Here is a 27976-nt window from a genome sequence, read left to right on the forward strand (position 1 = left end):
ATTTCCAGCATCTGCAGAATTCCTCGTGTTTGCGATCCCAACTCCTGTCCTTTGATTTAGTACACGCTCAGCAGGCTGAAGGGCCTGTTTCAATTCTGAATCTCTTTTTGATGCTACAAGTCTAACCATTCTCTTCCCTTTCCTTAGAGGGGCTTACATTTGATTGGTTTAGTTACTTAAGGGAAGGGAGAGGAGAATATATCTGCGACTGTCTGCTCAAGGGACTTCAGTTATACAGCTGGAGGTGCCTCAGTTTCTCTCAGTGCCCATTAGATGCAAGGTACTGTGGGAAATGTGGATGAAAACAATGAGACTGAATTACACTATTGTGGCCCCCTGGTACAAAAGGTCATTCAGTAGGATAGATTAGATTGGAACAATGTGCTTCCAGGTAATAGCATTCACAATTCTCTGTGGTTCAATAAAATGAATTCATGCTCCATTTGGAACCAGAAAGATAAATTACTGGTTCAGGTGGAAATAAATGAGACTGAACTAGAAGACGCATTGAGACATGTTTGAATAGCGATCAGAGGACCTGATTAAGTAAAAGAAGGAGTTGCATAGGAGGTGTAGGCAGGAACAAATGTGTTACTTGATGAGTAAATAAGGAATGCAAGAGAACACTTAAAAAGAAAATCAGGAGGGCTAAAAGAAAATGTGAGGTTGCTCCAGCAGACAAGGTGAAGGAGAATCTTAACATATGGGGGAGATCTTTAATGGAGCTTAATACCCAATGATACACATTATATGGAAAGGACAGGCAGGAAGACAGAGGAGGCAATGTTGCTTTATTAAGAAATGAGATCAAATCATGAGAAACAGATGACATGGCGTCGGAAGGTGTTGAATCGTTATGGATAGAGCAAAAGAACTGAAAGGGTACAAAGACCCTGATGGGAGTTGTATACAGACCCCCAAAGAGTAGTAAGAAATGTTGCCTACAAATTACAACAGGAGATAGAAAATGCATACGAAAAGGGCAATGTGACAATAGCCATGGGGGACATCAATATATAGGTAGATTGGAAAAATCAGGTTGGTGCTGGATTCCAGGAGAGGAAAAATTTCTATAGTGCCTCTGAGATGGTTTTTTAGAGCAGCTCATGGCTGAGCCCACTAGACGATCAGCTATTCCGGATTGGGTGTTGTGCAATAAAATAGAATTGATTAGAGCACTTAAGGTAAAAAAAAACCCTTAGGGAAAAGTGATCATAATATGATCAAATTCACCCTGAAATTTGAGAAGGAGAATCTGAAGTCAGATGTATCAGTATTACAGTGGAATAAAGGAAATTACAGGGGCCTGGGAGGAGTTAGTCAGAATTGATTGGAAAAGAACACTGGCAGGGATGACAGCAGAGCAGCAATGGCTGTAATTTCTGTAAGCAATTTAGAATGCACAGGATATGTATATATCCCGAAGAGGAAGAAGTATTCTAAAGGAATGATAACACAATCGTGGCTAACAAGAGAAGTCAAAAACAACGTAAAAAAAGGAGGGCATATAATAGAGCAAAAATTGGTGGGAAGTTAGAGGATTGGGAAGCTTTTAAAAACCAACAGAAGGCAACTAAAAATGTCATTAAAAAGGTAAAGATGAAATACAAAATAAGCTAGCCAATAATATTAAAGATGATATCATAAGTTTCTTCAGATACATAAACTGTAAAAGGGAGGATGTCAGATTACTGGAAAAGGATGCCGCAGAGGTAGTAAAGGAGAACAACAATATGGCGGATGAACTGAATAAGTATTTTGCATCAGTCATCACAATGAAAGGCACTAGCAGTATGGTGGAAGTTCCAGGTGTCTGGGATCATGAAATGTGTGAAGTTACCTTAACTAGAGAGAAGGCTCTTGGGAAACTGGAAAGTCTGAAGGTAGATAAGTTACGTGCACCAGATGGTGTACACCCCAAAGTTCTGAAAGAGGTGGCTGAAGAGATCGTGGAGGCATTAGTAATGATCTTTCAAGAATCCCTAGATTCTAGAATGATTCTGGAACACTGGAAAATTGCAAATGTCGCTCCACTATTCAAGAAGGGAATGAAGCAGAAGAAAGGAAGTTATAGGCCAGTTAGTCTGACCTTAGTAGTTGGGGAAAATGTTGGAGTCGATTATTAAGGATGAGGTCTCAGGGTATTTGGATGCACATGATAAAATAGGCCATAGTCAGCATGGTTTCCTTAAGGTAAAATCTTGCCTGACAAATCTGTTAGAATTCTTTGAAGAAATAACGAGCAGGTTAAATGAAGGAGAATCTGTTATTGTTGCATACTTGCATTTTCAGAAGGCCTTTGACAACCTGCCACACAGGAGTCTGCTTAAAAAGTTACAAACCCATAGTATACAGGAAAGTTTCTAGCATGGATAAAGCAGTGGCTGATTGGCAGGTGGCAAAGAGTGGGAAGAAAGGCAGCCTTATCTGGCTGACTCCCAGTGAATAGTGATGTTCCGCAGGGGTCTGTGTTTGGGCCAATCTTTTTACATTATCTGTCAACGATCTGGATGATGGAATTGATAGCTTTGTTGCAAAATTTGCGGACAATATGAAGTGAGGTGGGGACCAGGTAGTTTTGAGGAAGTAGAGAGGCTACAGAAGGACTTGGACAGATTAGGAGAATGGGCAAAAAAATGGCAGATGGAATATAGTGTCAGGAGGTGTACGGTCACACACTTTAGTAGAAGAAATGGAAGGATTGACTATTTTTTAAATGGAAAGAAAATACAAAAACAACGAGGTGCAAAGGACTTGGGAGTCCTTGTGCAGGATTCCCTAAAGGTTAATTTGCAGGTTGAGTCTGTGGTGAGGAAGGCAAATGCAATGCTAGCATTCATTTGAAGAAGACTAGCATATAAAAGCAAGGATGTGATGTTGAGACTTTATAAAGCACTGGCGGGGGCCCCTTATCTTAGAAAGGATGTGCTGAAACTGGAGAGGGTTCAAAGGAAGTTCAGGAAAATGATTCCAGGATTGAATGGCTTGTCATGGGAAGGCTCTGGGCCTGTGTTCGCTGAAATTCAGAAGAATGATTGGTGACCTCATTGAAACCTATCGATGGTGAAAGGTCTTGATAGAGGGAAGTGGAGAATATGTTTCCCATAGTGGGGGAGTCTAACATCAGAGGACACAGCCTGAGAATAGTGGGTGTCCTTTTAGAATGGAGATGAGGAGGATTTTCTTTTGCTAGTGAGTGGTGAATCTGTGGAATTCTTTGCCACAGGCAGAAATGGTAGAGAAGACTACCTGATGGGCCAAATGGCATAACTCTGCTCCTGTATCTTATTAATTTTGTTTTTTGCATCCGTATTTACTTGGGAGACGGACATGGAGTCTGTAGATGTGAGGCAATGCAGCAGTGCAGATTACAAGGGAGAAAGTGTATACCATCTTGAGGCAAATTATGGTTGCTAAATCCCCAGGGTCTGACAATGTGTTCCCTCAGATCATGTGGGAGGCTGGTGCAAACACCACAGGGGCCTTCGCAGCAAGACCAAGGACGGACTGGGCTGTATTCACTACTTTTTGTTGGATTTTCCATTCAAGGGGATTGGTGTCTCCATACGAAGCTGTAATGCAACCAGACAACGTTCTCTCCAACACATATCTATAGAAGTCTGCCAAAGTTTTAGATATCATGCCAAACTTTCGTGAACTTCTAAGGAAGTAGATGTGCTGCCATGCTTCCTACAGATGCTGCCTGGCCTGCTGCGTTCACCAGCAACTTTGATGTGTGGTGCTGCCACGCTTTCTTTGTAATGCATTGATGTGCAATTCCCTCAATCCTCTGACTAATGAAGGCAAACGCACCACAACCCTTCTTAACCACAATCAAACTGCGCGACAACTTTGAGGGTTCTCTGGACATGAAACCCAATATACCACTGTTCCTCCACACTGTTAAGAATCCAGCCTTTAACCCTGTATTCTGCCTTAAAATTCAACTTTCCAAAGTGAATAACATCACACTTTTCCAGGTTGAACTCTATTTCAGCCCAGCTCTGCATCCCGTCAATGTCCCATTGTAACCCTTGGCAACCTTCTACATTATCTACAACACCACCAACCTCTGTGTCACCTGCCAACATACTAAGCCACTCTCCCACTTCCTCATCGAAGTCATTTATACAAATCTTGAACAGTACGCATCTCAGAACAGATCCCTGTGGAACACCACAGGTCACTGACCTCCAAGAATATAGGTAAAATGAAAATAACTGTTGGGTTAGCTCTCATTCTGAAGGCTGTAATGAAGCCGGGTATTTCTCAGCCCAGAAGATTAAATATAGATTATTTATATAGGCAATAGAAACAAAAGTAGAGAATACATGGATGAAATTAGCTTATACAGTGCCTATAAAAAATATTCACACCCCCCTTGGAAGATTTCATGTTTTATTGTTTGACAACATTGAATCACAGTGGATTGAATTTGGAGTTTTTGACACCGATCAACAGAAAAGGACTCTTTCATGTCAAAGTGAAAACAGATCTCTACAAAGTGATCTAAATTAATTACAAATAAAAAACACAAAATAATTGATTGCATAGGTATTCACCCCCTTCGAGTCAGTATTTAGCAGACGCACCTTTGGCAGCAATTACAGCCTTGAGTCTGTGTGGATAGGTCTCTATCAGCTTTGCACATCTGGACACTGCAATTTTTCCCCATTCTTAACAAAACTTCTCAAGCTCTGGCAGATTGCATAGGGATCGTGAGTGAACAGCACTTTTCAAGTCCAGCCACAAATTCTCATTTGGGCTCTTGATTTGACCATACTAGGACATTAACTTTGTTATTTTTAAGCCATTCCTGTGTATCATTGGCTTTATGCTTGGGGTCATTGTCTTGCTGGAAAGCAAACCTTCTGTAAAGTCACAGACCTCATATAGATTACATCAGATTTTCCTCCAGGATCTCCCTGTATTTTGCTGCATTCATTTTACCCTCTACCTTCACAGCCTTCCAGGGCCTGCTGCAGTGAAGCATCCCCACAGCATGATGCAGCCACCACCATGCTTCACGGTAGGGGTGGTGCATTTTTGATGATGTGTAGTATTTGGCTTATGCCAAACATAGCATTTAATCCAATGGCCAAAAAGCTCAATTTTGGTTTCATCAGACCATAGAACCTTCTTTCAGCTGGCTTGAGAGTCTCCCACCTGACCTTCTGGCAACTCTGGCTAAGATTTCAACAGTGGCTTTCTCTTTGCCGCTCCCTCATAAATCTGTGACTGGTGAAGCACCCGGGCGGCAGTTTTTGTATGTGCATTCTCGCCCATCTCAAACCACTGAAATTTGTAATTCCTCCAGAGTTGTCAAGGGCCTCTTAGTGACCTCCCTTCTTGCACAGTCACTCAGTGTTTGAGGATGGCCTGCTCTAGACAGATTTGCAACTGTGTCATATTCTTTCCTTTTCTTGATGATTGACTTTGCTGTACTCCAAGGGATAGTCAGTGACTTGGAAATTTTCTTGTATCCATCTCCTGATTTGTGCTTTTCAATAACCTTTTCACAGAGTTGCTTGGAGTGTCCTTTTGTCTTTGCGATGTAGTTTTTGCCAAGATACTGACTCACCAGCAGTTGAACCTTCTAGACACAGGTATATTTTTACTACAATCAATTGAAACACCTTGACTGCACACAATAATCTCCATTTAACTAATTATGTGACTTCTAAGCAACACACATCAAAGTTGCTGGTGAACGCAGCAGGCCAGGCAGCATCTGTAGGAAGAGGTGCAGTCGACGTTTCAGGCCGAGACCCTTCATCAGGACTAACTGAAGGAAGAGTGAGTTGTCGACGTTTCAGGCCGAGACCCTTCGTCAGGACTAACTGAAGGAAGAGTGAAGGAAATGTGACTTCTAAAACCAATTGGCTATAGCAGTGATGATTTGGTGTGTCATATTAAAGGGGGTAAATACTCATGCAATCAATTATTTTGTGTTTTATATTTGTAATTAATTTAAATCACTTTGTAGAGATTTGTTTTCACTTTGACTTGAAAGAGTCTTTTTCTGTTATCAGTGTCAAAAAAGCCAAACTAAATCCACTGTGATTCAATGTTATAATAAAATAAAGCATGAAAACCTCCAAGGGATGGTGAATACTATTTATATGCACTGTCGCCTTCTGAAGAGTATAATTCAGAATGCTCAAAGACCATGTAACAAAGATAACACAATAATCACGCTTCACTTCAATATTCATATGAACTTAGAAAAAGAGCTTGAAGGATGAATCCATGGTCTGAGGCAATATATTGACCAGTTAAGAAAGGGTCAAAAAATTTTAACTTCTGTGCAGTGTAAATAGTGTTACTTAGACGCTGGAAGCGGTGTAGTGTTGTGTCTATTGTCAGTTGTGTCTGGCCTCTCCTGTGGGTGCTGCCCTCCAGTGTTCAACCAGTGGAATCACAGGCTGATTTGCTGGATACTGTACCATTAATTTGCGGGACATGTCGCTCAGAGTCTTGGGCTAAGTATATGTTTCTTTGCTTGCTGTTTTGAATGCACTGTGCATGACATGCACCTTGTCTGCAGAAGAACACTGTTTCATTCAACTGCATCCATGTATGGTGGAACTTGATTTTATGTGATTTAATTTGATTTGAATCTTTGCGTGAAGGGAGGTCACAATATGATACATATTTATATTTAAATTCCAGGTTTTTAAAAGTAAATGTAGCCTGTTTGGACGATATGAGGAGCAGGATGGATGAGATATATTGGAAGATTAGATTAAGCTGTGTGATGGCAGATGAAAAACAGCAATTGTTTAAAGAAATAATTCATGGTTCTTTTATTCACTGCAGAATAAAATCTGCATCAGAAAAGTTTTTTTAGTTTAGTTGATTAATTCTGTTTAGATTAGTTTTTTTGGGGGGGTTATTATTTTTTTTCCTTTTTCATGTTTTTTTTTTAGATATTTTTCTTTGTTTTATATTATTCATTTGTATCCGATATGATTGCGAGTTTTATCATTTAAGTGTTATCTAGCTTTATAATCACTTATGTTGATTATAACAATGTATTCCCATTAACTTTGTACTACTACCATGTTATGTTTATTTTATGAAACTAATAAAAAGATTGAAAAAGAAAAAAGTAAAGAAAAAGAAAAAGAAAAAAAGAAAAGAAAAAGAAAAAAAAGAAAAGTTACTGATCCTGAGAGGAAAGTGAGATGGAGTCAGTCAGTTCAGTGCCAGTTTTAATATGGCTGTAGATAAACTTGTTTTTCATTTCTACAACGCTACTGCAAGCTTGATTCATTCAGAGTAGATTTCAGAAGTGTGGGTATATTGTTTATCTGGGCTCTTCTTTCCTTTTCACTCACTGAAGAGTTGTATGTCTGGAAGAGGGATGCACAGACAGGGGTGGTGAGGGCCGGACAGAATTGTACACTTGGTGAAGTAGATAATCATCTACAATTCTACAATCCAGTGTGTAACTCAGACAAATATCTGTAAGCCTTCCTTGCAGTGAGAAGCCAGTGTTAATCTATTCATGTATTCGCTTTTATTCCATTTACACTCAGTGGCATGTTTATTAGGTACCTCCTATACTTAATAAGTGGCCACTGAGGGTTTGTTTGTGGTCTTCTGTTGCTGTAGCTCATCCATTTCAAGGTTCAACATAACTATGCAACCAGAAACACATCACTGACTATTTGAGTCAGTGTTGCCTTCCTATAATAAAGCCATGGGAGCAGGTGGTGGATGGTCATATGAGCAGCTGATGCATATCACAAGTCCTGGTTATGCAACCACTGACACTAGGCAGACAATCTCTGAAGAGTATTGATAATGGCTGGGATCACCCATCTTGTAAAGACACTGCCCAGAAGAAGGCAATTGCAAAGCACTTCTGTAGAAAAATTTGTCTAGAACAATCATGCTCTTAGCAGCTGTGCAGGCCAAGTCTTTATGCATATTTAAGGCAGAGGTTGACAGATTCTTGATTGATCAGGACATGAAGGGATACAGGGAGAAGGCAGGAGATTGGGGCTGAGTGGAAAATTGGATCAGAAATGATGGAATGATGGAGCAGACTTGATGGGCCAAAATGGCCGAATTCTGCTCCTATATATTATGGTCTTATGATCGCCTACATCATATGACACGGCACACAATAATGATGATGATGATGATGATGATGATGATGTCACCTTCCTGTCATTTTGAAGCAGTCCATTCTCCCCTGACCGCTTTCATTAACAAGGTGTTTTTTTTTACCATGGAACTACTGTTCACTGGATTTCTTTTTTTTTCCACACCATTCTCTGTAAAAATCTTGAGTGTTAAAATCATAGGAGAACAGCAGTTCTGAGACACTCAAACCACTCCATCTGGCACCAACAGTCCTTCCATGGTCAAAGTCTTTAAAGATCACATTTCTTTCCCGTTCTGATGTTTGGTCTGACCCACAGTTGAAACTCTTGAACATGTCTGCATGTTCATTAATGCAAGTATCTAATTAGCCAATCACATGGCAGTGCATAAAGGTACCTGAAAAAGCGGTCACTGAGTGTATTTTGTAATGACTAGTAACAAGCAAAGGAAATCAAAAGGACACTAGAGGAAGAGAAGCAGAAGAATGATGAACAATACAGATAATAGGAGATATGAAGAAATAGAGATAATACCACAATGTTAGGAAAAAGTGATAAACGCAAGAGATTCTGCAGATGCTGGAAATCTTGAAACTCAACAAGTCAGGCAGCATCTACGAAGAGGAATAAACAGATGATGTCTTAATCTGAGACCCTTCTTCAGGACATCATGAAAAGGTGATGAAGACTTAACTATTGCCTGCACAATAATTAACAATGCATATTGTGTGTTCATTTCACCTGACTACAGTGAAACCACTTCCACCCAAAACTCCCCAGCTTCTCGCTCCATCCACACTCCCCCACCCACCTGCATTCGCCCTCACCTGGTCTCACCTAACACCTGCCAGCTTGTGGTCCTTCCACTCCCCCACCTTCTTATACTTGCTTCTTCCATCGTCCTTTCCAGTCCTGATGAAGAGTCTCGGCCCGAAACTTCAACTGATTATTCCCCTCCATAGATGCTGACTGACCTGCTGAATTCCTCCAGCATTTTGTGTGGTTTTTCAGCGTCTGCAGAACCTCGCGTGTTTGGCTTTTGAGCCTTGCTTTCTTTTATTGAACTTTCCTGAAATCACTGGACAGAATGTCTCCTAGGCCTCTTTGTGTTCTCTTTACCAGCAAACCAAGCAAGCAAATGAGCATGAAAAAGTATCTCAGGAGAAATGTCTGAGAAGTAAACATCCTACCTCCTTGCGCCGTCTGGAACATCTATAGAAGCATAATGCGTACATTCCATCTCATTCTCCACAAACTGCTTCCTCTGCATTAACTCCTTCTTCTCCTGTGAAAAATATATTTGAATACAAGAGCCCTTTAACTGTACAGCACATTTCCAAATTAATAGAACTGATCTTAATTTGAAATAGATAGGGTTGAGAAAAGTTAACCAGTCTTCAGTCAAGACCAGCAGGAGGATATACCGTACAAATTCCAGTTCAAGTTTAAGTTTAGTTATCATTCAACCATACATGAATGCTCATGAATACAACCAAACAAAACACTGTTACTAAGGGGCCAGGATGCAAAACACAGAACCAACAGTCATACACAACACAAGGCAATGTAGCGCATCCAAGATAGTAGTAAATGTATAGTCACACAAGTATACATACATGTGTGTCTCTTAGTCACATATACGTACATATAGCTTGGGTGACAAACACTTTTGCACAGTATTGTATATTGGTTAAAATAGGAAATTGGTTGGGAAGCAGAAATAAAAGTACTTAGCTTTGTATTAGTTCAGTAATGTTGTTATTTGTTAACTGGAAAGACAGTTCCCAAACGAACATGACAAAGAATCTAAGCACTGTGCAAAAGTCTTGGGCGCCCAGGTTATGTATATGTGCCTAAGACTTCTGCACAGTACTGTATTACTTACCATAAGATAATAAAACCATAAGAATGAGGCCATTTGGCCCATCGATTCTGCTCCACCATTTCATCATGGCTGATCCATTTCCCTCTCAGCCCCAGTCTCCAGCCTTCACCTTGTATCCCTTCATGCTCTGACTAATCAAGAATTATCAGCTTCTCTCTTAAATACACCCAGTGACCTGGCCTCCACAGCCTCCTGTGGCAACAAATTACTCAGATTCACCACTTTCTGGCTAAAGAAATTCTTCATCATTTCCATTTTAAATGGACGTCGTTCTATTCTGAGGCTGTGCCCTCTGGTTTCAGAAACCTCCACCATAGGAAACATCCTCTCCGCATCTACTCTATCAAGGCTTTTCAACATTCAATAGGTTACAACGAGATTCCTCCTCCTTTTTCTGAATTCCAGTGAGTATAGGCCTACAGCCATCAAATGTTAAGCCTTTCAATCCTGAAATCATTTTTGTGAACCTCCTTTGAATCCATTTGTAATGTCTGCACATCCTTTCTTAGATAAGGGCCCCAAAACTGCTCACAATACGCCAAGTGAGGCCTCACCAGTGCCTTAAAATGCTTCAACATTAGTTAAGTCAAGTCAAGTCAAGTTTATTGTCACTTAACTATGCGCAGGCATACCGCTTGATGAGGCTACGTTTCTCTAGACCAGGATGTTAATGGTTAAACCAATTTTTGTCAAAACAGAACTGACAGTGAATTTGATGTGATTGTACAAACACTGGAAGAAATTAAACTGCAAGAAGTTGTTTACATCTTTTTTCTTCTCGGCCTGCCACTCATTTTAAATAATACAAAATTAGATATTATACAAAAACCAATCTTTATGTATTTGCGTCATGCATGGTTTGCTATCAAGGCCATCTCCATTTGCCTGAAAGAACTGAATTGTCTTTTGCAGCCACTGTGTGGTTAAGGTATTTTAGCTGGTAGACAGTTCCATGCTTTTATCAATACTAATTAACGATAAAGATTAGCTTTATTTGATTTGTATGAATGGTATGCAAGACAAGATTTTCACTGAACCTTGGTATGGTAGGCCTCCATGGATGTTGTGTTCTAGCTGTGTAGATACACAAACCTGGGCAGTATGACATTGAGAGCAAGCTGTTGTCCATGTACCAAGCTCCCCCTCTCCATGCATCTGATGAACCAAAATGAATGGCAGAGACCAATACAGTTTGTATGTGCGACAATACTAAACTATTCCGATACTAATACCAAAATGTGACTCCTCACAGTTACTTGACTTATAGTTAAAGGTTAAAGGTTAGCTTTATTTGTCACATGTACATCAAAATGTACAGTGAAATACATTATTTGTGCCAATGACCAACACAGTCCGAGGATGTGCTGGGGGCAGCTAGCAAGTGTCACCATGTCTCCGGTACCAATATAGGATGCCCCTACCTCACTAACCCTAACCTGTTCATCTTTGGAATGCAGGAGAAAACTGGAGCACCCAGAGGAACCCACGTAAGCACTGGGAGAATGTAGAAACATATAAACATTGGCCGATTTATTTTTCTTCAAAACTCCATTCTCCTGTTTTCTTCCCGTAACCTTTGATGCCCTGACTAATCAAGAATCTATCAATCTCCACTTTAAATTCAGAAGAATGAGGGGTGACCTTATTGAAACCTATTGAATGGTGAAAGGCCTTGTTAGGGTGCATGTGGAGAGGATGTTTCCTATGGTTGGAGAGTCTAAGACCAGAGGACACAGTCTCAGAATAGAGGGGTGTCCATTTAGAATGGAGATGAGGAGGAATTTCTTTGGCCAGACAGTGAATCTGTGGAATTCTTTGCCACAGGCAGCTGTGGAGGCCAAGTATTTATGTATATTTAAGGCAGAGGTTGAGAGATTCTTGACTGGTCAGGAAGGGATAAGGGGAGAAGGCAGGAGAGTAGGGTTGAGAGGAAAATTGGATCAGCCATGATGAAATGGCTGTGCAGACTTGATAGGACAAATGGCCTAATTACGCTCCTATATCTTATGGTCTTATAGTCTTAAATATACCCAGTGACTTGGCCTCCACAGCCATCTGTGGCAATGAATTCTACAGATTCACCACCCTCTGGTTAAATGAATTCCTCTTTATTTCTTCTAAAGGGATGACCTTCAGTTCTGAGCCTCTGCCCTCTGGTCTTAGACTCCACCAGAGGAGGAAACATCCTCTCCTCTTCCATGGTGTCAGCATGCTTCCAGAATCAGCATAATATGCCCACGATTTACTAACCCTAACCATATGTCTTTGGAGTGTGGGAGAACCCAGAGGAAACCCATGTGGTCACAAGGAGAACATACATAATCTATGTAGATAATGGAAACGACTGAACCTGTTGAACATGTCTGCATGCTTTCTGCCGCTGTCTGTATGTTCTCCCCATGGCCTCATGGGATTCCTGGAGGTGCTCCAGTTCCCTTCCACATTCCAAAGATATCCGGGTCAGATTAATGAGTGGTGTACATGCAATGTTGGTGCTGGAATCGTGACAACACCTGCAGGCTGCCCAGCACAATACTCACATATAGTTGTGCTAGACCGCAGAACATTTTTCTCTGTTTCTGCAGAAATATGACCTAAAATGTGATCAGATCTTTACTTGTCCAACAGCTAGATAAAGAGAGCCCAATTAAATAAATAACACAAAATAACATTATACTTCATTTATTTATTGAGAAAAATGATCCAATATTAATGCATTTGTTGGAAAAAGTATGTGAACTTTTGGGGTAAATGCCTTCTACAAAACTATTTGGAGTCAGGTGTTACAATCAATGAGATAAGATTGGATATGTGGGTTGTGGAGTTGCCCTGCCCTATAAAAATGACACACAAAGTCAGGTTACTGACAGAGACTGCTCTTGTCATGAAAGATCTATTCCATGCACTCACCACACTCTGTGTAAAAAACTTACCCCTGACATCCCCTCTGTACCTACTTCCAAGCACTTTAAAATTGTGCCTTCTCATGTTAGCCATTTCAGACCTGGGAAAAAGCCTCTGACTATCCACATGATCAATGCCTCTCATTATCTTATACACCTCTATCAGGTCACCTCTCATCCTCCGTCACTCCAAGGAGAAAAGGCCGAGTTCATTCAACCTATTCTCATAAGGCATACTCCCCAATCCAGGTAACATCCTTGTAAACCTCCTCTGCACCCTTTGTATATTTTCCACAACCTTCCTGTAGTGAGGTTACCAGAATTGATCACAGTACTCCAAGTGGGGTCTGATCAGGGTCCTACACAGTTGTAACATTACCCCTTGGCTCTTGAACTTAATCCCACGATTAATAAAGACCAAATGCACTGTATGCCTTCTTAACCACTTAGTCAACCTGCACAGCAGATTGAGTGTCCTATGGACTCGGACCCCAAGATCCCTCTGATCCTCCACACTGCCAAAAGTCTTACTACATTCTGCCATCATGTTTGACCTACCAAAATAAACCGCCTCACACTTATCTGGGTTGAACACCATCTGCCACTTCTCAGCCCAGTTTTGCATCCTATCGATGTTCCACTGTAACCTCTGACAGCCCTCTACACTATCCACAACACCTCCAACCTTTGTGTCATCAGCAAATTTACTAACCCATCCTTCCACTTCCTCATCCAGGTCATTTATAAAAATCACGAAGAGTAGGGGTACCAGAACAGATCCCTGAAGCACACAACTAGTCACCAACCTCCATGCAGAATATTATCCATCTACAACCACTCTTTGCCTTCTGTGGGCAAGCCAATTCTGGATCCACGAAGAAGGTCCCCTTGCATCCCATGCCTCCTTACCTTCTCAATAAGCCTTGCATGGGGTACCTTATCAAATGCCTTGCTGAAATCCATATACACTACATCTACTGCTCTACCTTCTTCAATGTGTTTAGTCACATCCTCAAAAAATACAATCAGGCTCGTAAGGCACGACCTGCCTTTGACAAAGCCACGCTGACTATTACTAATCATATTATGCCTCTCCAAATGTTCATAAATCCTGCCTCTCAGGATCTTCTCCATCAACTTACCAACCACTGAAATAAGAAATGAACCATGGTGCACATCTCTTTATGTGCACCATGCCTTGATCAAAACAACTTTCAAAGGACCTTAGAAGAAGAATTGTAGAGATGCTTGAAGCTGGAAAAGACTCCAAAAGCATTTCTAAAGACCCTGTATATTTATCAGTCCACAGCAGGAGAAATTGGAGGAATGGAGGAAACTCAGTAATGTTGCTATTCTCCCTAGGAGTGGGCATTCTGCAAAGATCACAGCAAGAGCACAACATACAATGCTGAAGGATCTGAAAAGGAACCCAATGGTAACAGCAAAAGACCTGCAGAAATCTCTAGAACTTACTCTGTTCATGTATCCACTATAAGAAAAACACTGAACTAGAATAGTGTTCATGGACGGACACTGCGGAGGAAACCACAGCTCCCTCCAAAAAAAACTGCACGTCTCAAGTTTGCAAAAGACAAGCTGGATGTTCTACAATGCTTTTGGGACAATGTTCTGTGGACAGATGAGACAAAAGTTGAACTTCTTGGCAGATATGCACATTGCTATGTTTGGAAGGAAAAGGGCACTCCACACCAACACCAAAACCTCATCCCAACTGTGAAGCATGGTGGAAGGAGCATCATGGCTTGGGTGAACACAAGGAATTCTGCAGATGCTGGAAATTCAGACAACGCACATCAAAGTTGCTGGTGAATGCAGCAGGCCAGGCAGCATCTCTAGGAAGAGGTACAGTCGACGTTTTGGTCCGAGACCCTTCATCAGGACTAACTGAAGGAAGAGCTAGTAAGAGATTTGAAAGTCATTTTCAAATCTCTTACTAACTCTTCCTTCAGTTAGTCCTGACGAAGGGTCTCGGACCAAAACGTCGACTGTACCTCTTCCTAGAGATGCTGCCTGGCCTGCTGCGTTCACCAGCAACTTTGATGGATCATGGCTTGGGGCTGCTTTGCTGCCTCAGGGCCTGGACAGCTTGCAAACATTGAGAGGAATTACAGTATATCAAGATATTTTACAAGAGAATGTCAGGGTGGCTGTCCATCACCTGAAGCTTAAGAGAAGTCAAATAATAAAACAAGACAATGATCCAAAGGACAAGAGTAAATCAACAACAGAATAGTTTAAGAAAAAGAAAATACATGTTTTGGAATGGCTGAGTCAAAGTTCTGAACTTAATCTTACAGTTATATTGTGGAAGGAACTGAAGCAAACAGTTCATGCATGGAAGCCCACCAACATCTCAGAGTTGAAGCAATTTTAGAAACATAGAATAGAAGCATAGAAAACCTACCACACAATACAGGCCCTTTGGCCCTCAAAACTGTGCTGAACATGTCCTTACCTTAAAACTAACTAGGCTTACCCATAGCCCTCTATTTTGCTAAGCTCCATGTACCTATCCAGGAGTCTCTTAAAAGACCCTATCGTTTCCACCTCTACCACCACCGCCAGCACCCATTCCACCACTCACCACTCTGTGTAAAAAACTTACCCCTGACATCTCCTCTGTACCTACTTCCAAGCACCTTAAAACTGTGCCCTCTCATGCTAGCCATTTCATCCCTAGGAAAAAGCCTTTGACTATCCACATGATCAATGCCTCTCATTATCTTGTGCACCTCTATCAGATCACTTCTCATCCTCCGTCACTCCAAGGAGAGAAGGCCGAGTTCACTCAACCTATTCTCATAAAGCATGCTTCCCAATCCGGGCAACATCCTTGTAAATCTCCTCTGCACCTTTTCTGTGGTTTCCACATCCTTCCTGTAGTGAGGCAACCAGAATTGAGCACAGTACTCCAAATGGGGTAAGGAGGAATGGCCTAAAATTCTTCCAAGCCGATGTGCAGGACTGACCAACAGGTTACTGGAAACGTTTGGTTGAAGTTTTGCTGTACAAGGGGGTCACACCAGTCACTGAAAGCAAAGGTTCACATACTTTTTCCAACATATACACATGTAATATTGGATCATTTTTCTCAATAAATAAATGAACAAATATAAAGTTTTTGTGGAATAAATATAAAGATTTAATTGGGTTCTCTTTAACTAGTTTTAGAACGTGAAGAACTTACTGCATTTTAGGTCATATTTATGCAGAAGTTGAGAACATTCTACAGGGTTTACAAACTTGCTTGCACTATTGTACCTGTTTTGATGCAAAATTACTCAATTCACTGTAGGTTTCGGTGTACATGTGACAAATCATTGTGATCTAATAGTTGATCTTTAAATCTATGGGAATGAGGTAGGTCACCTTGTGCCACAAAATTAACCTCTTGCTCAACAGGGCTTGAAATTTTGACTGTTCATTCATTTCCAAGGATGCTACTTGGCCTGCTGAGTTCCTCCGGCATACTGTGTGTGGTGCTCTGGATTTATGCATCTTCAGAATCTCTTGTGTTTAAACTTTAGAGATAATTGTTAATTTCAGGAAAGTGGAAGTACGGTGAACGGCCTACATCAGGGGATCAGCAGTGGAGACAGCCATCAGCTTTAAATTCCTGAACGTTAACATATCTGAGGATCTGCACGTAGATACAATCACAAGGTAGGTGCACTGGCATTTTTACATTCTTAGGAGGTTAAGGAGATTGACTTGTTGTGGAAAACTCCAGCAAACTTTTATAGATGTTCTGTAGAAAGTACGTATCTTTCTTGTTTTCATTGTGACCTGCTATTCCAATTGGAATGTGGAAGAACATAAGAAGCTGCAGAGAGTACGCAGTGGACTTAGCCCGTCATGTTTGTAACTTCAAAACATTAAACTAATTCAAAGGAAGACATGGGGGTCTGAGAGTGCAGGAAGACATGGGAGTCTGGGAGTGCAGATCTAACTTTGTGTTTAAGCGAAGCTGCACTTATCACATAGTAACGTGATGATGTATACATTTCACATATTTATACATAGTTATATAATTACTCAAATATTAGTTAAATATTGAATACACAACATAGTCCAATACATCATGGGCACATCCTTTCTCACGATCGGTTGTATCCATAGGAGGCACTGCCTCAAGACGTCAACGTCCAACATCACAGATCCCCACAACCTGGGACATGCCATGTTTTCACAGCTACTATTGGGTCAGAGGTATGGAAGCCTGAATTCCCCCACCACCAGGTTCAAGAACAGCTACTTCCCTTCAACCATTCAGTTCTTGAACCAACCAGCAGACTGCTAATCACTACAGTTTAGCAACACTATCACCATTTTGCACTAAAATGGACTTGTTCAAATGTACTTTATTGTAAACATTGTATAGAATTTATGTTTAATTCATGTTTTTCTTGTGAATACTGCGTATATGACACTATGTACCTGTGATGCTGCTGCAAGTAATTTTTAATTACGCCTGTGCAAACATGTACTTGTAATAACAGTACTGTGCAAAAGTCTTGGGCACTTGTAAAAAATAAGCAAAGCAAAGATGCTTTCAAAAATAACGAAATGAAAAGATTTTAACTATCAAAAAATTTACTATAGAGAACAGAAATCAGTAAAAAATCAAATCAAATCAATATTTGGTGTGACCACCTTTTGCATTTAAAGCTGCATCAATTCTCTTGGGTACACTGTCATGCAGTTTTATAAAAGAACTTGGCTGGTGGGTTGTTCTAGACATCTTGGAGAACTTGCCATATTTCTGCTGCAGACTTTGGCTGTCTCGCTTGCTTTTGTCTCTCCAGGTAAAACCAGACAGCCTCGATGATGTTGAGATCAGGGCTCTGTGGAGGCTGTACCATCTGAAACTGTATAAAAAATCTAGGGTGCCTAAGATTTGCACAGTACTGTAGAACAATAAACTCAATACTTTGACTTTGATCTTGACCTTAATCAGTAATCTTAACTCTGCCTGCTGAGATCAAAAGTCAAAAAGCAATTTTAAAGTGCTGAGTTTGACATAGACTTAGATGGCATTAGCATCTCATGAATAACAAAGCTGTTTTCTCATTATAAGTTTCATTTGCCAAACCTTAATGCAATCATGCACTAGGTACATGTCCAAAGTTAATAATTTTGTTTTGTTCAGGCTCATTCATTCTACCTTTTCCATCCTTTCTATTCTCCTTTCCAGCTCCATCGCTCTGTTCTGTTTCTGCTGCAGTTTCACCTCAAGGTCATTGAAATTTTCGATACTTCTTTGCAACTTTTTCTCCTGCTCCTCTGCAAAAGCCTAAAAGGGAAGCAAAACAAGGGAAATTAATGGAGTCACAGAGTGCTAAAGGACAGAAACAGGCCACTTAGCCCATCTAGTCTATGCCAAACTGTTATTCTGCCTAACCTGGAGCAATGTCTACAATACCCCTCCCATCCATGATATATCCAAAATTCTCTTAAATGTTGAAATCGAACCTATATCCACCACTTTTGCTAACAGCTCACACTCTCACCACCCTCTGAGTGAAGAATTTCCCCTTTGGGTTCCCCTTAAATATTTCCCCTTCACACTTAATCTATGACCTCTAGTTCAAGACTCACCTAACCTTACTGGAAAAGAGCCTGCTTTGCATTTATCCTATCTATGCCTCTCACAGTTTTGTATATCTCTATCAAATCCTTCCTCATTCTTGAATGCTCCCAGGAAAAAAGAAGTCCTAACCTATTCAACTTCTTCCTATAATTCAGGACCTCAGGTCCTGGCAAGATCTCTGTATTGTTTCAAACTCATTGACTTCTACTGTATGTAATGCCCTGGTAAAGGTTTCACTGCTAATGTAATGGTCTTTCCGTAGAAGCAGTGTCTGAGTTACGTTAGAGATAATGGGTGCTTTGGCGTGTGAGCCATCCAATCAGGGAAGCAAGTTTTTTGTGTACCCGACACCAGTGTAAGCTGGGGTCTTTGTTCAGTGGAAGGTGAAGAGAAAAGACACTGGAGAGAACTGGTCATAGGGTTCAACCCGGTGCGGACCACGATTCGATGGAGCAATGCACGGAAGCCTACTTGGACCCTTTTTGTGTTTTTCATTCTTTTCTTTACTAATCCTTTAGTTGAGTTTACATTCATAAATTTTATTCCCTTAATTGTATGCAGTGTGCTGTCTGTTGTTTCTTGGCATCAAGTTGTAACAGGGTAGCAAATTACACAGCATCCACACAAACCGGGGATTGGGATGGGAGGGCCGTCCCAATCTAATGGATTTGGTGGGACCAGAGTGTGTATTCCCTAGACTTACATAGCCCAAGGAAACCGGGGTTTTGTGTACTTGCTCATCCTCCTATCTCTCTGCTATGCTATAGAATCTGCTATAGGTTTACTATCCCTGTCTAGTATTGTCACCAAAGGCTCTCGCAAATTTCTACAGAAGCACATGGAGAGCATCCTGACTGCTTGCATCGCTGTCTGGTATGGAGGGGCCACTGCACAGGATCAGAAAAAGCTGCAGAAAGTTGTAAACAGTCAGCTTCATCATGGGCACTAGCCTCCCCAGCATCGAGGACACCTTCAAAAGGTGATGTCTCCAAAGCTGGTATCTGTCATTAAGGACCCCCATCTCCCAGGGCATGCCCTCTTCTCATTGCTACCCTTAAGGAGGAGGTACAGGAGTTTGAAGACATACATTCAATGTTTTAGACACAGCTTCTTCGCCACTGCCATCAGATTTCTGAATGGATAATGAAACCATGCACAATACCTCACTACTATTCTGCTCTCCTTTTGCACGACTTATTGTAATTTATAGCTTTTTTATACAGTACAATGTGCTGCTGCCACAAACAACAAATTTCACAACATACACACGAGAAAGTCTGCAGATGATAGAAATCCAAAGCAACACACACAGCAGGACAGGCAACAACTATGGAAATGAATAAGCAGATGGCGTCTTGGGCCAAGAGTTTCAAGAGTGAGAAGGAAATGGGAAAACACCAGAACAAAAAGATAGGGGGAAGAGGAAGGAGGCTAGCTGAAAGGCTATCATACCAGTGATATTAAACCTGATTCTGCCTCTGATTCTGGATACTTCCTTCTTGCATTTGATCTCCCAAAGATCAACAGCACGCACTTGTCTGGTTAAAATCCATCTACAATTTTTTTGCCCGTACCTCCAACAGATCTACACTTGCTGTATCTAGTGATGACCTTCCACATTACCCACAACCCCATCAACTTTTGTCTTGCCTGCAAACTATGAATCAGACCACTACATCTTTGCCCAAATCATTTAAATACATCAGAAACAACAGAGGTCCCAGCAAGGATCCCTGCAGCTGGAGATCACTGCAGATAAGTGTGGTATTCACTTTGAAAGGTTGAACTTGAGACAGAGTACAGGGTTAATGGTAGGATTCTTAGCAGTGTGGAGGAATCTTAGGATCCAAGTTCATAGATCCATCAAAGTTGTATTACAAGTTGATAGGGTGTTTAAGAAGCTGAATGGTGTGTTGGCCTTCATTGTTCCGGAGACTGAATTCCAAAGCTGTGACGTAATGTTACTGCTCCATAAAACCCTGGTTAGACCACACATGGAATATTGCGTTCAGTTTTGGTCGCCTCAATATAGGAAGGATATGGAAGAGGATTCGGATACAGGAGCAGGGAGGTACTACTGCAGTTGTACAAGGCCTTGGTGAGACCACACCTGGAGTATTGTGTGCAGTTTTGGTCCCCTAATCTGAGGAAAGACATCCTTGCCATAGCGGGAGTACAAAAAAAGTTCAGCAGATTGATTCCTGGGATGGCAGGACTTTCATATGATGAAAGATTGGATCAACTAGGCTTATACTCGCTGGAATTTAGAAGATTGAGGGGGGATCTGATTGAAACATATAGAATTCTAAAGGGATTGGACAGGCTAGATGCAGGAAGATTGATCCCGATGTTGGGGAAGTCCAGAACGAGGGGTCACAGTTTAAGGATAAAGGGGAAGCCTTTTAGGACCGAGATGAGGAAAAACTTCTTCACACAGAGAGTGGTGAATCTGTGGAATTCTCTGCCACAGGAAACAGTTGAGGCCAGCTCATTGGCTATATTTAAGAGGGAGTTAGATATGGCCCTTGTGGCTACGGGGGTCAGGGGGTATGGAGGGAAGGCAGGTACAGGGTTCTGAGTTGGATGATCAGCCATGATCATACTGAATGGCGGTGCAGGATCTAAGGGCCGAATGGCCTACTCCTGCACCTATTTTCTGTTTCTATGTTTCTATGTTTCTATGGAAGATTTAGTAAGGGTGCAGAAGAAATTTATTAGGATACAGCCTGGATTAAAAATAATTTCTTCTGAGGATACACTGAGAAAGATAAGGCTTTTCTCTTTGAAGAGAAGGAGAATGAGAGGTGACTTGATAGAGATGTAGAAAATGATAAGTGGTATACATCAAGTGGACAGCCAGAGATATTTTCTTTTGCCAGAAATGGCTAATATGAGAGGGTATAACCTGAAGGTGTTTGGAGGTAAGTATAGAGAAGATCTCAGATGTCAGAGAGTAGTGGGTGCCCTCTTCCAGGGGTGGTAGAGTCAAATGCATTAGGGATATTTAAGAGATTCTCGATAGGCTTATGGATAGATGGTGTACTATGGGGGGCATAGTGGTTAGAACGATTACATCTTGGGGTTTCAGGGTTCAGAATTCAATTCTGGCATCCACTGTAAGCAAGTTTGTACATCCTACACGTGTGTGTGTGTGTCTGTGTGTGTGTGTGTGTGTGTGCGCGCGCACACGCATTTCCTCCAGGCACTCTAGTTTCCTCCCACAGTTCAAATATGTTAGTAGGTTAATTGGTTATTGTAAATTATCCCATTATTGGACTAGGTTTAAACCGGTGGGTTGTTGGCAGCATGGCTCACTGGTCCAGAAGGGCCTGTTGCATGCTGTATCTCAATAAATAAATAAATATGAATGGCAATGTGGGAGGGAAGGGTTAGATTGACCTTGGAGTAGGTTTAAGGGTCAACATAACATTGTTGTCTAATTATAAATTGATAGAGTGATAGAAAAGTAGAGCGCAGAAAATAGGCCCTTTGGACCATCTAGTCCATGCCAAACTATTTAAACTACCTACTCCCATCGACCTGCACCAGGACCACAGCCCTCCGTACCTGTGCTATCCATGTAGTTACTCAAACCTCACTTAAACATTGAAATCGAGGTTGCATGCACCGTTTACGCTGGGAGCTGGTTCCACACTCACAACCCCCTGAGTGAAGAAGCTTCCCCTCAGGTTTCCCTTCAACATTTCACCTTTTTCCCACAACCCATGACCTCCAGTTGTAATCCCACCCAACATCAATGGAAAAAGCCTGCTTGCATTTACCCTATCTATGTTCTATATATAACAGCACTGGTCAAAGCCTGTCAGAGTACCTGATCTTCTAACAATGATAGTTTTCTAACATCTGTATGGCTATTTTCCCTTCCCTTCGATCCACACTATAACACACAGAAGGGTCTGACGGGAGGCCAATCTGCCTCCAAGTCCCTGCTCGGAACGAGACCAAAAGAACATCAAGTAAAACTAGGTAAAGCTGGAAACTCTGGTACCATTTATATAATTGTTTATTTTGGTGATACAGTGCAGAATAGGCTAATCAAACCGCGCCACCCCAACAATCCATGATAACCCTGATTTAACCCTAACTAATCACAGAACAATTTACAATGACCAATTGTACTCGATACACCTTTGAACTGTGGGAGAAAACAGGAGCACCTGGAGGAAGCCCATGCATTCCACAGGAAGGATGTACACAGGTTCCTTACACACAGTGTCTGAATTAAACTTGGAATCCCAATGCCGCAAGTTGTAATAGCTTTGTGCTAACTGCTATGCTTCCATGGTGCCCTAAGTTACGATCGTATTGAATGGCAGGGAGGTGGCCTACCCCCGCTTCTGTTTTCCTGTGTTCTTGTGTTACTAGAGATCTAATAGATGATGAGACTATCTTTTCAGGAACTGCAATCTCTGGAAAAGGTGGCTACCGATAACAGTGTGAAGAAACGTTATTATTGAAAGTGGAATAGGAACCGCAAGTGGAAAATCTGCTGTTTAACCAGATGCTGCTTGGCTTGCTGAGTATTGTTTGTTTTTTAACTTTAGATGCCCAACACCTGCAGCTTAGTAATTTTCATCAACAGAAGATAACCCATCTTCCATGTTGGATCGGACAGATTCCGGTCTATCTTATACTGGATAGAAGCGGGCAGGAAGAATCATTGTGGGCACTACCCACCATGAAAACTGCTTTTTACAAAAGTTCTCTTCTGGAAAGCTATATGACTATCAAAACAAAAACTTCACACCAACTTAAAAGATGTTTCCCCCCAGGGAGTAAATCTGATCAATGCCCACCCACCCACCTCCATCCACTGCCCCCATCATTGCATTATAAACACTAAACAATGCTGTTTACATTGTAAATACATGCTGATGTTTATTTATGTATCCTACTGTGCAAAAGTCTTAGACATACATATATAGTTAGGGTGAATAAGACTTTTGCATAGTACTGTATTTGCAAACATGGAGCGGAGAGTGAGTTTGTAAATCTGGCGGGAGTAAAGGATGTTGGGAATGACAGGGTGGAGCACTGTGGGAAGGGTGCAGGACAGGTGGCAGAGAAGGAGTGAAGGAATGCTGAGGAATGGGATGGTGTGGGTGCAGACACACCCAGCCCTGAGACACCAGGCAAGGTCATTTGACGTTTGATCATTACAGAATGATCCCTCTCCCTGCCCCCTTCCCAATTTCAGTCCACAATAGAGACCCATATTGGAATCAGGTTTATCATCACTCACATATGTCATGAAATTTGTTTTTCCTTTGTGGCAGCACTATACTGCAATACATAACATTACTACAGTACTGTGCAAAAGTCAAGCACCATTTTTTATAAAGCTGATCTTTGACCCTTACTCAGAAACATTGATAATGAAAAGAAACCTACTGACACATGATTCCATCTGATAGAGAATATCACAAGTCCTGGTTTTACCCATTCTTCCTACTCTTTCTAATATTCAGACATTTACTTTTATTTTATTCAGAGATACAGCACAGTAACAGGACCTTCCAGCCCAATGAACCCACTCTGCCCAAATACAACATGTGACCAATTAACATTTTTGGTCCATACGAGTTTGAAATGTCAAGGAAAACCAGAGTTTTGGACCCATTATCTAAAAACAGATGTTCTGACATTGAAGAGGGTCAAGAGGAGGTTCAAAAACATTAATCCTGGGGAAAAAAGGGTTAATGTATGAGGAGCATTTGATGGCTCGGATCCTGTACTTGCTGAAGTTTAGAAGAATGGCTGGGGGGAAGGGATTTCATTGAAACCTATTGAAAATTGAAAGGCCTAGATAGAGTGGACATGAAGAGAATGTTTCCAACAGTGAGAGAGTCGAGGACCAGAGGGCATAAGCTATAGAACAGAAGGACGTCCCTTTAGAACAGAGATGAGGAGGAATTTCTTTAGCCAAAGGGTGGTGAATCTTTGGAATTCATTGCCATAGATAGCTATGGATGCCAAGTCACTGGCTATATTTTAAGCAGAGGTTGATATGTTATTGAATGTTAAGGGTGTCGATGGTTGCAGGGCAAAGGCAGGAGAATGGTGTAGAGAGGGAGAGTAAACCAGCCATAATGGAATGGTGGAGCAGGCTTGTTCAGCCAAATGGCTTAGATCTGTTCTGCACTTAAGACTTGTGGTCATCAGGATGAAACCCACGTGATCATGGAGAGAAATGTACAAACTCCAAACACGGACAGTGGTAGTATTGACCGTAAGACCATAATGCAAAGGAGCAGAATTAATCCATGTGGCCCTTTGTGTTTGCACCACCTTCCATCATGCTTAATTTATTATCCTTCTCAACCCCACACTCCCTGTAAGGTTTCACACCCTGATTAATCAAGAATCTATCAACCTCTGCATTTAATATACCCAATGACTTGGCCTGTACAGCTGTCTGTGGCAATGAATTCCACAGATTCACTGTCCTCTGGCTAAATAAATTCTTCATCATCTCCGTTTCAAATGGATGTCCCTCAATTCTGAGGTTGTGCCCTCTAGTTCCAGACTCACGCACTATAGGAAGCATCATCTCCACGTCTGTTCTATCTAGGCCAGGGGTTCTCAACCTTTTTTATGCCAAGGACCAATACCATTAAGCAAGGGGTCCATGGAGCCCAGGTTGGGAACCCCTGGGCTAGGCCTTTCACTTGATCCCGGATCACTGGTGACGTAAAGCTGTTTTACTAACAGCTACGCCACCATGCCATCCATTACCTGCAGTCTCTGCTTGTCTTGCTCATGCCTCTGCTTCAGTTCATCCATTTGCTGCTGATAGTGCTTGTAGAGTTTCTGTGAAGCATTCTGAAGAGCCGCAGCACCTGCTTCCTGGGTGGCCTCCAACTAAAGACAAGATACATTTAAGAACGTGAGTGGTGACAGAACATTACATCACACATTCCTTTACGGGATTATAATGTAAACACGTTCAATCACCTCGTAGTTAGGTGAAGGGTGTGAAAACTCCAGAAGTGAAATGTTTTATATTATCAGGCTTCTTTTGCCAGTATCAACCACTTATACTGTACCTCCAAGAGGACCACAACCTTGTCATGGCTTCCAGGTTTCATTAGGATTTTGAGAAGATTTGGTATGTCATCAAAAACTCTCAAAATTTTCTACAGATGTACTGTGGAGAGCATTCTAACTGGCTACGTCACCATCTGGTTTTGGACGCTACTGCACAGGATTGAAGTAAGCTGCAGAGAGTTGTAAAATTAATCAGCTCCATCATGGGCACTGGCCTCCATAGTATCCAAGACATCTTCAAGGAGCAATGCCTCAGAAAGGTGGCTTCCATCACCCAGGTCATGCCTTCTTCTCACTGTTACCATCAGGAAGGAGGTACAAAAGCCTGAAGGCACATACTCAGTGATTCAGGAACAGCTTCTTCACGCCTACCATCTGATTTCTGAAAGGACGTTGAACCCATGAACACTACCTCACTACTTTTTTAATTTCTATTTTTGTACTACTTATTTAATTTAACTATTTAATATACATGTACTTTCTGTAATTCACAGTTTTTCTCCAATGTTATTCATTGCATTGTACTGTTGCCACAAGGTGAACAAATTTCACAACATATGCCGTTGATATTAAACTTGGTTCTGATTCTGCGTGCCTCAATGACCCGGAGAGCTATGCTGGCTGGACTCAGGGTTTATGCTTTGGCTCTTGGTAGGGTCATCCATGCCAGGTAGGTCAAAGGGTAGAGGCCAGTCTGATAGCAGTCCACCGGGCCTCCAGGTTTGGGGGTTCAGCTCAGGGCTAACAACCCTGACTGGTCAAACAAAACTGTTACAGAAACAGCAATGAAGATTCCTTCTACATCTGTATTGTGTGGTATGAAAATGGCCAAGGACAGAGAGAGCTGTCCTTTGCTGCTCTAAACATCAGAAAAAAAACAGGCGTAATGGGCAGTACATATGTAACCACTTATAGCTCCTTTAGACAGAGGTTATAGACCATAAGACTTAGGAGCAGAAATAGGCCATTCAGTAGATCCTTCATCATGACTTGGATCGACCTTGCAACAGGATTTGGCCCACAGAGTCTGCTCCACCATTCCATCATTGCTGATTAATTATCTCTCTCAACCCCGTTCTGCTGCCTTCACCCCAGAACCTTTGACGTTTGGCTAATCAAGAACCTATCAACCTCCAATTTAAATATATGCAATCACTTGGCCTCCACAGCCACCTCTGACAATGAATTCCACAGATTCACCACCCTCTAGCTAGGAATCTTCTTCCTCATGTGGCTTCCTCTCTACCATTGTGGATGGAGATCTCACCCACATTTCCTTCACTTTTTAAATGCCTGACCTCATTCCTTCTCCCCAGGACAGAACAGAGATACAGCTTCCTTGGTAGTTATGTTCCACTCTGCTTTGCATGCAGCTGGTACCCTTCGTAATTATCTCCAGCTCTAACGTGATCCCACTTCCCGTCTCCTCCCCTGCCTGCTTTTCACAAGGACCTCTCAGAATCAGAATCAGGTTTGTTTTCAGTGACTTATATCATGAAATCTGTTTTTTTTTTTGTGGTAGCAGTACAGGGCCATGCATAAAAATGAATAAATTGTGCAAAGGAGGAATAGCAAAGTTGTGTTCATGGTTTCATGGACCATTCAGAAATCCGATGGCAAAAGCCTGAAACATGTACCTCAGAGACAGCTTCTACTATGCTGTTATCAGACTCTTGAAGAAGAGGAAAGAGTGATTAGTTTCAAGTTCCTGGGTGTCAATATCTCTGAGGATCTATCCTGGACCCAACATATCGATGCAGCCACAAAGGCGGCATGGTAGTGGCACATTTCATTAGGAGTTTGAGGAAATTTGGTATATTACCAAAGACATTTGCATATCTGTACAGATATACCATGGAGAGCATTCTAACTGGTTGCATCACAGTCTGGTTTGAGAGGGGGTGGGGGTTGGTGGCTACTGCACAGGATTGAAAGAAGCTGCAGAAAGTTGTGACCTCAGTCAGCTCCATCATGGGCACCAGCCTCCATTGCATCAAGGACATCTTCAAGGAGCAATGTCTGAAAAAGGTGGCATCCATCAAGGACCCTCATCACCCAGGACATGCCCTCTTCTCATTGCTATCATCAGGAAGGAGGTACAGGAGCCTGAAGGCCCACCCTCAGCAATTCGGGAACAGCTTCTTCCTCTCTGCCAGCAGATTTCTGAATGGACATTGAAGCTATGAACACCACCTCATTTTTTTTTTGCACCACTTATTTAATTCAACTATATATACTTATTGTAATTCACAGTTTTTATTATTTTATATTGCAATGTACTGCGGTCACATAGCAACAAATTTCATGACATAGGCCAGTGAGATTAAACCTGAATTTGGTTCTTGCATGATAAAGAACTCCTGACGTATTGACCTATCTCATCGTGAACCTTGCA

The 27976-nt window shown here is 41.6% G+C and overlaps 1 protein-coding gene across 4 annotated transcripts in view; it reads right to left on the reverse strand.

The window, feature by feature from the left end:
- LOC140194529 (coiled-coil domain-containing protein 68-like) overlaps positions 1-27976 on the reverse strand; it is a 102906-nt gene that overhangs the window by 33361 nt on the left and 41569 nt on the right. For all 4 annotated transcript variants that reach the window (XM_072251739.1, XM_072251741.1, XM_072251738.1 and 1 more), the window contains 3 exons: positions 25270-25395; positions 18088-18216; positions 9305-9399 (listed from right to left, as the gene is read on the reverse strand). In XM_072251739.1, coding sequence (XP_072107840.1) covers positions 9305-9399; positions 18088-18216; positions 25270-25395 — 350 coding nt within the window. The remainder of the gene's footprint in view (positions 1-9304; positions 9400-18087; positions 18217-25269; positions 25396-27976) is intronic.

This window comes from Mobula birostris, chromosome 3, assembly GCF_030028105.1.
Source record: "Mobula birostris isolate sMobBir1 chromosome 3, sMobBir1.hap1, whole genome shotgun sequence".
Taxonomy (NCBI): domain Eukaryota; kingdom Metazoa; phylum Chordata; class Chondrichthyes; order Myliobatiformes; family Myliobatidae; genus Mobula; species Mobula birostris.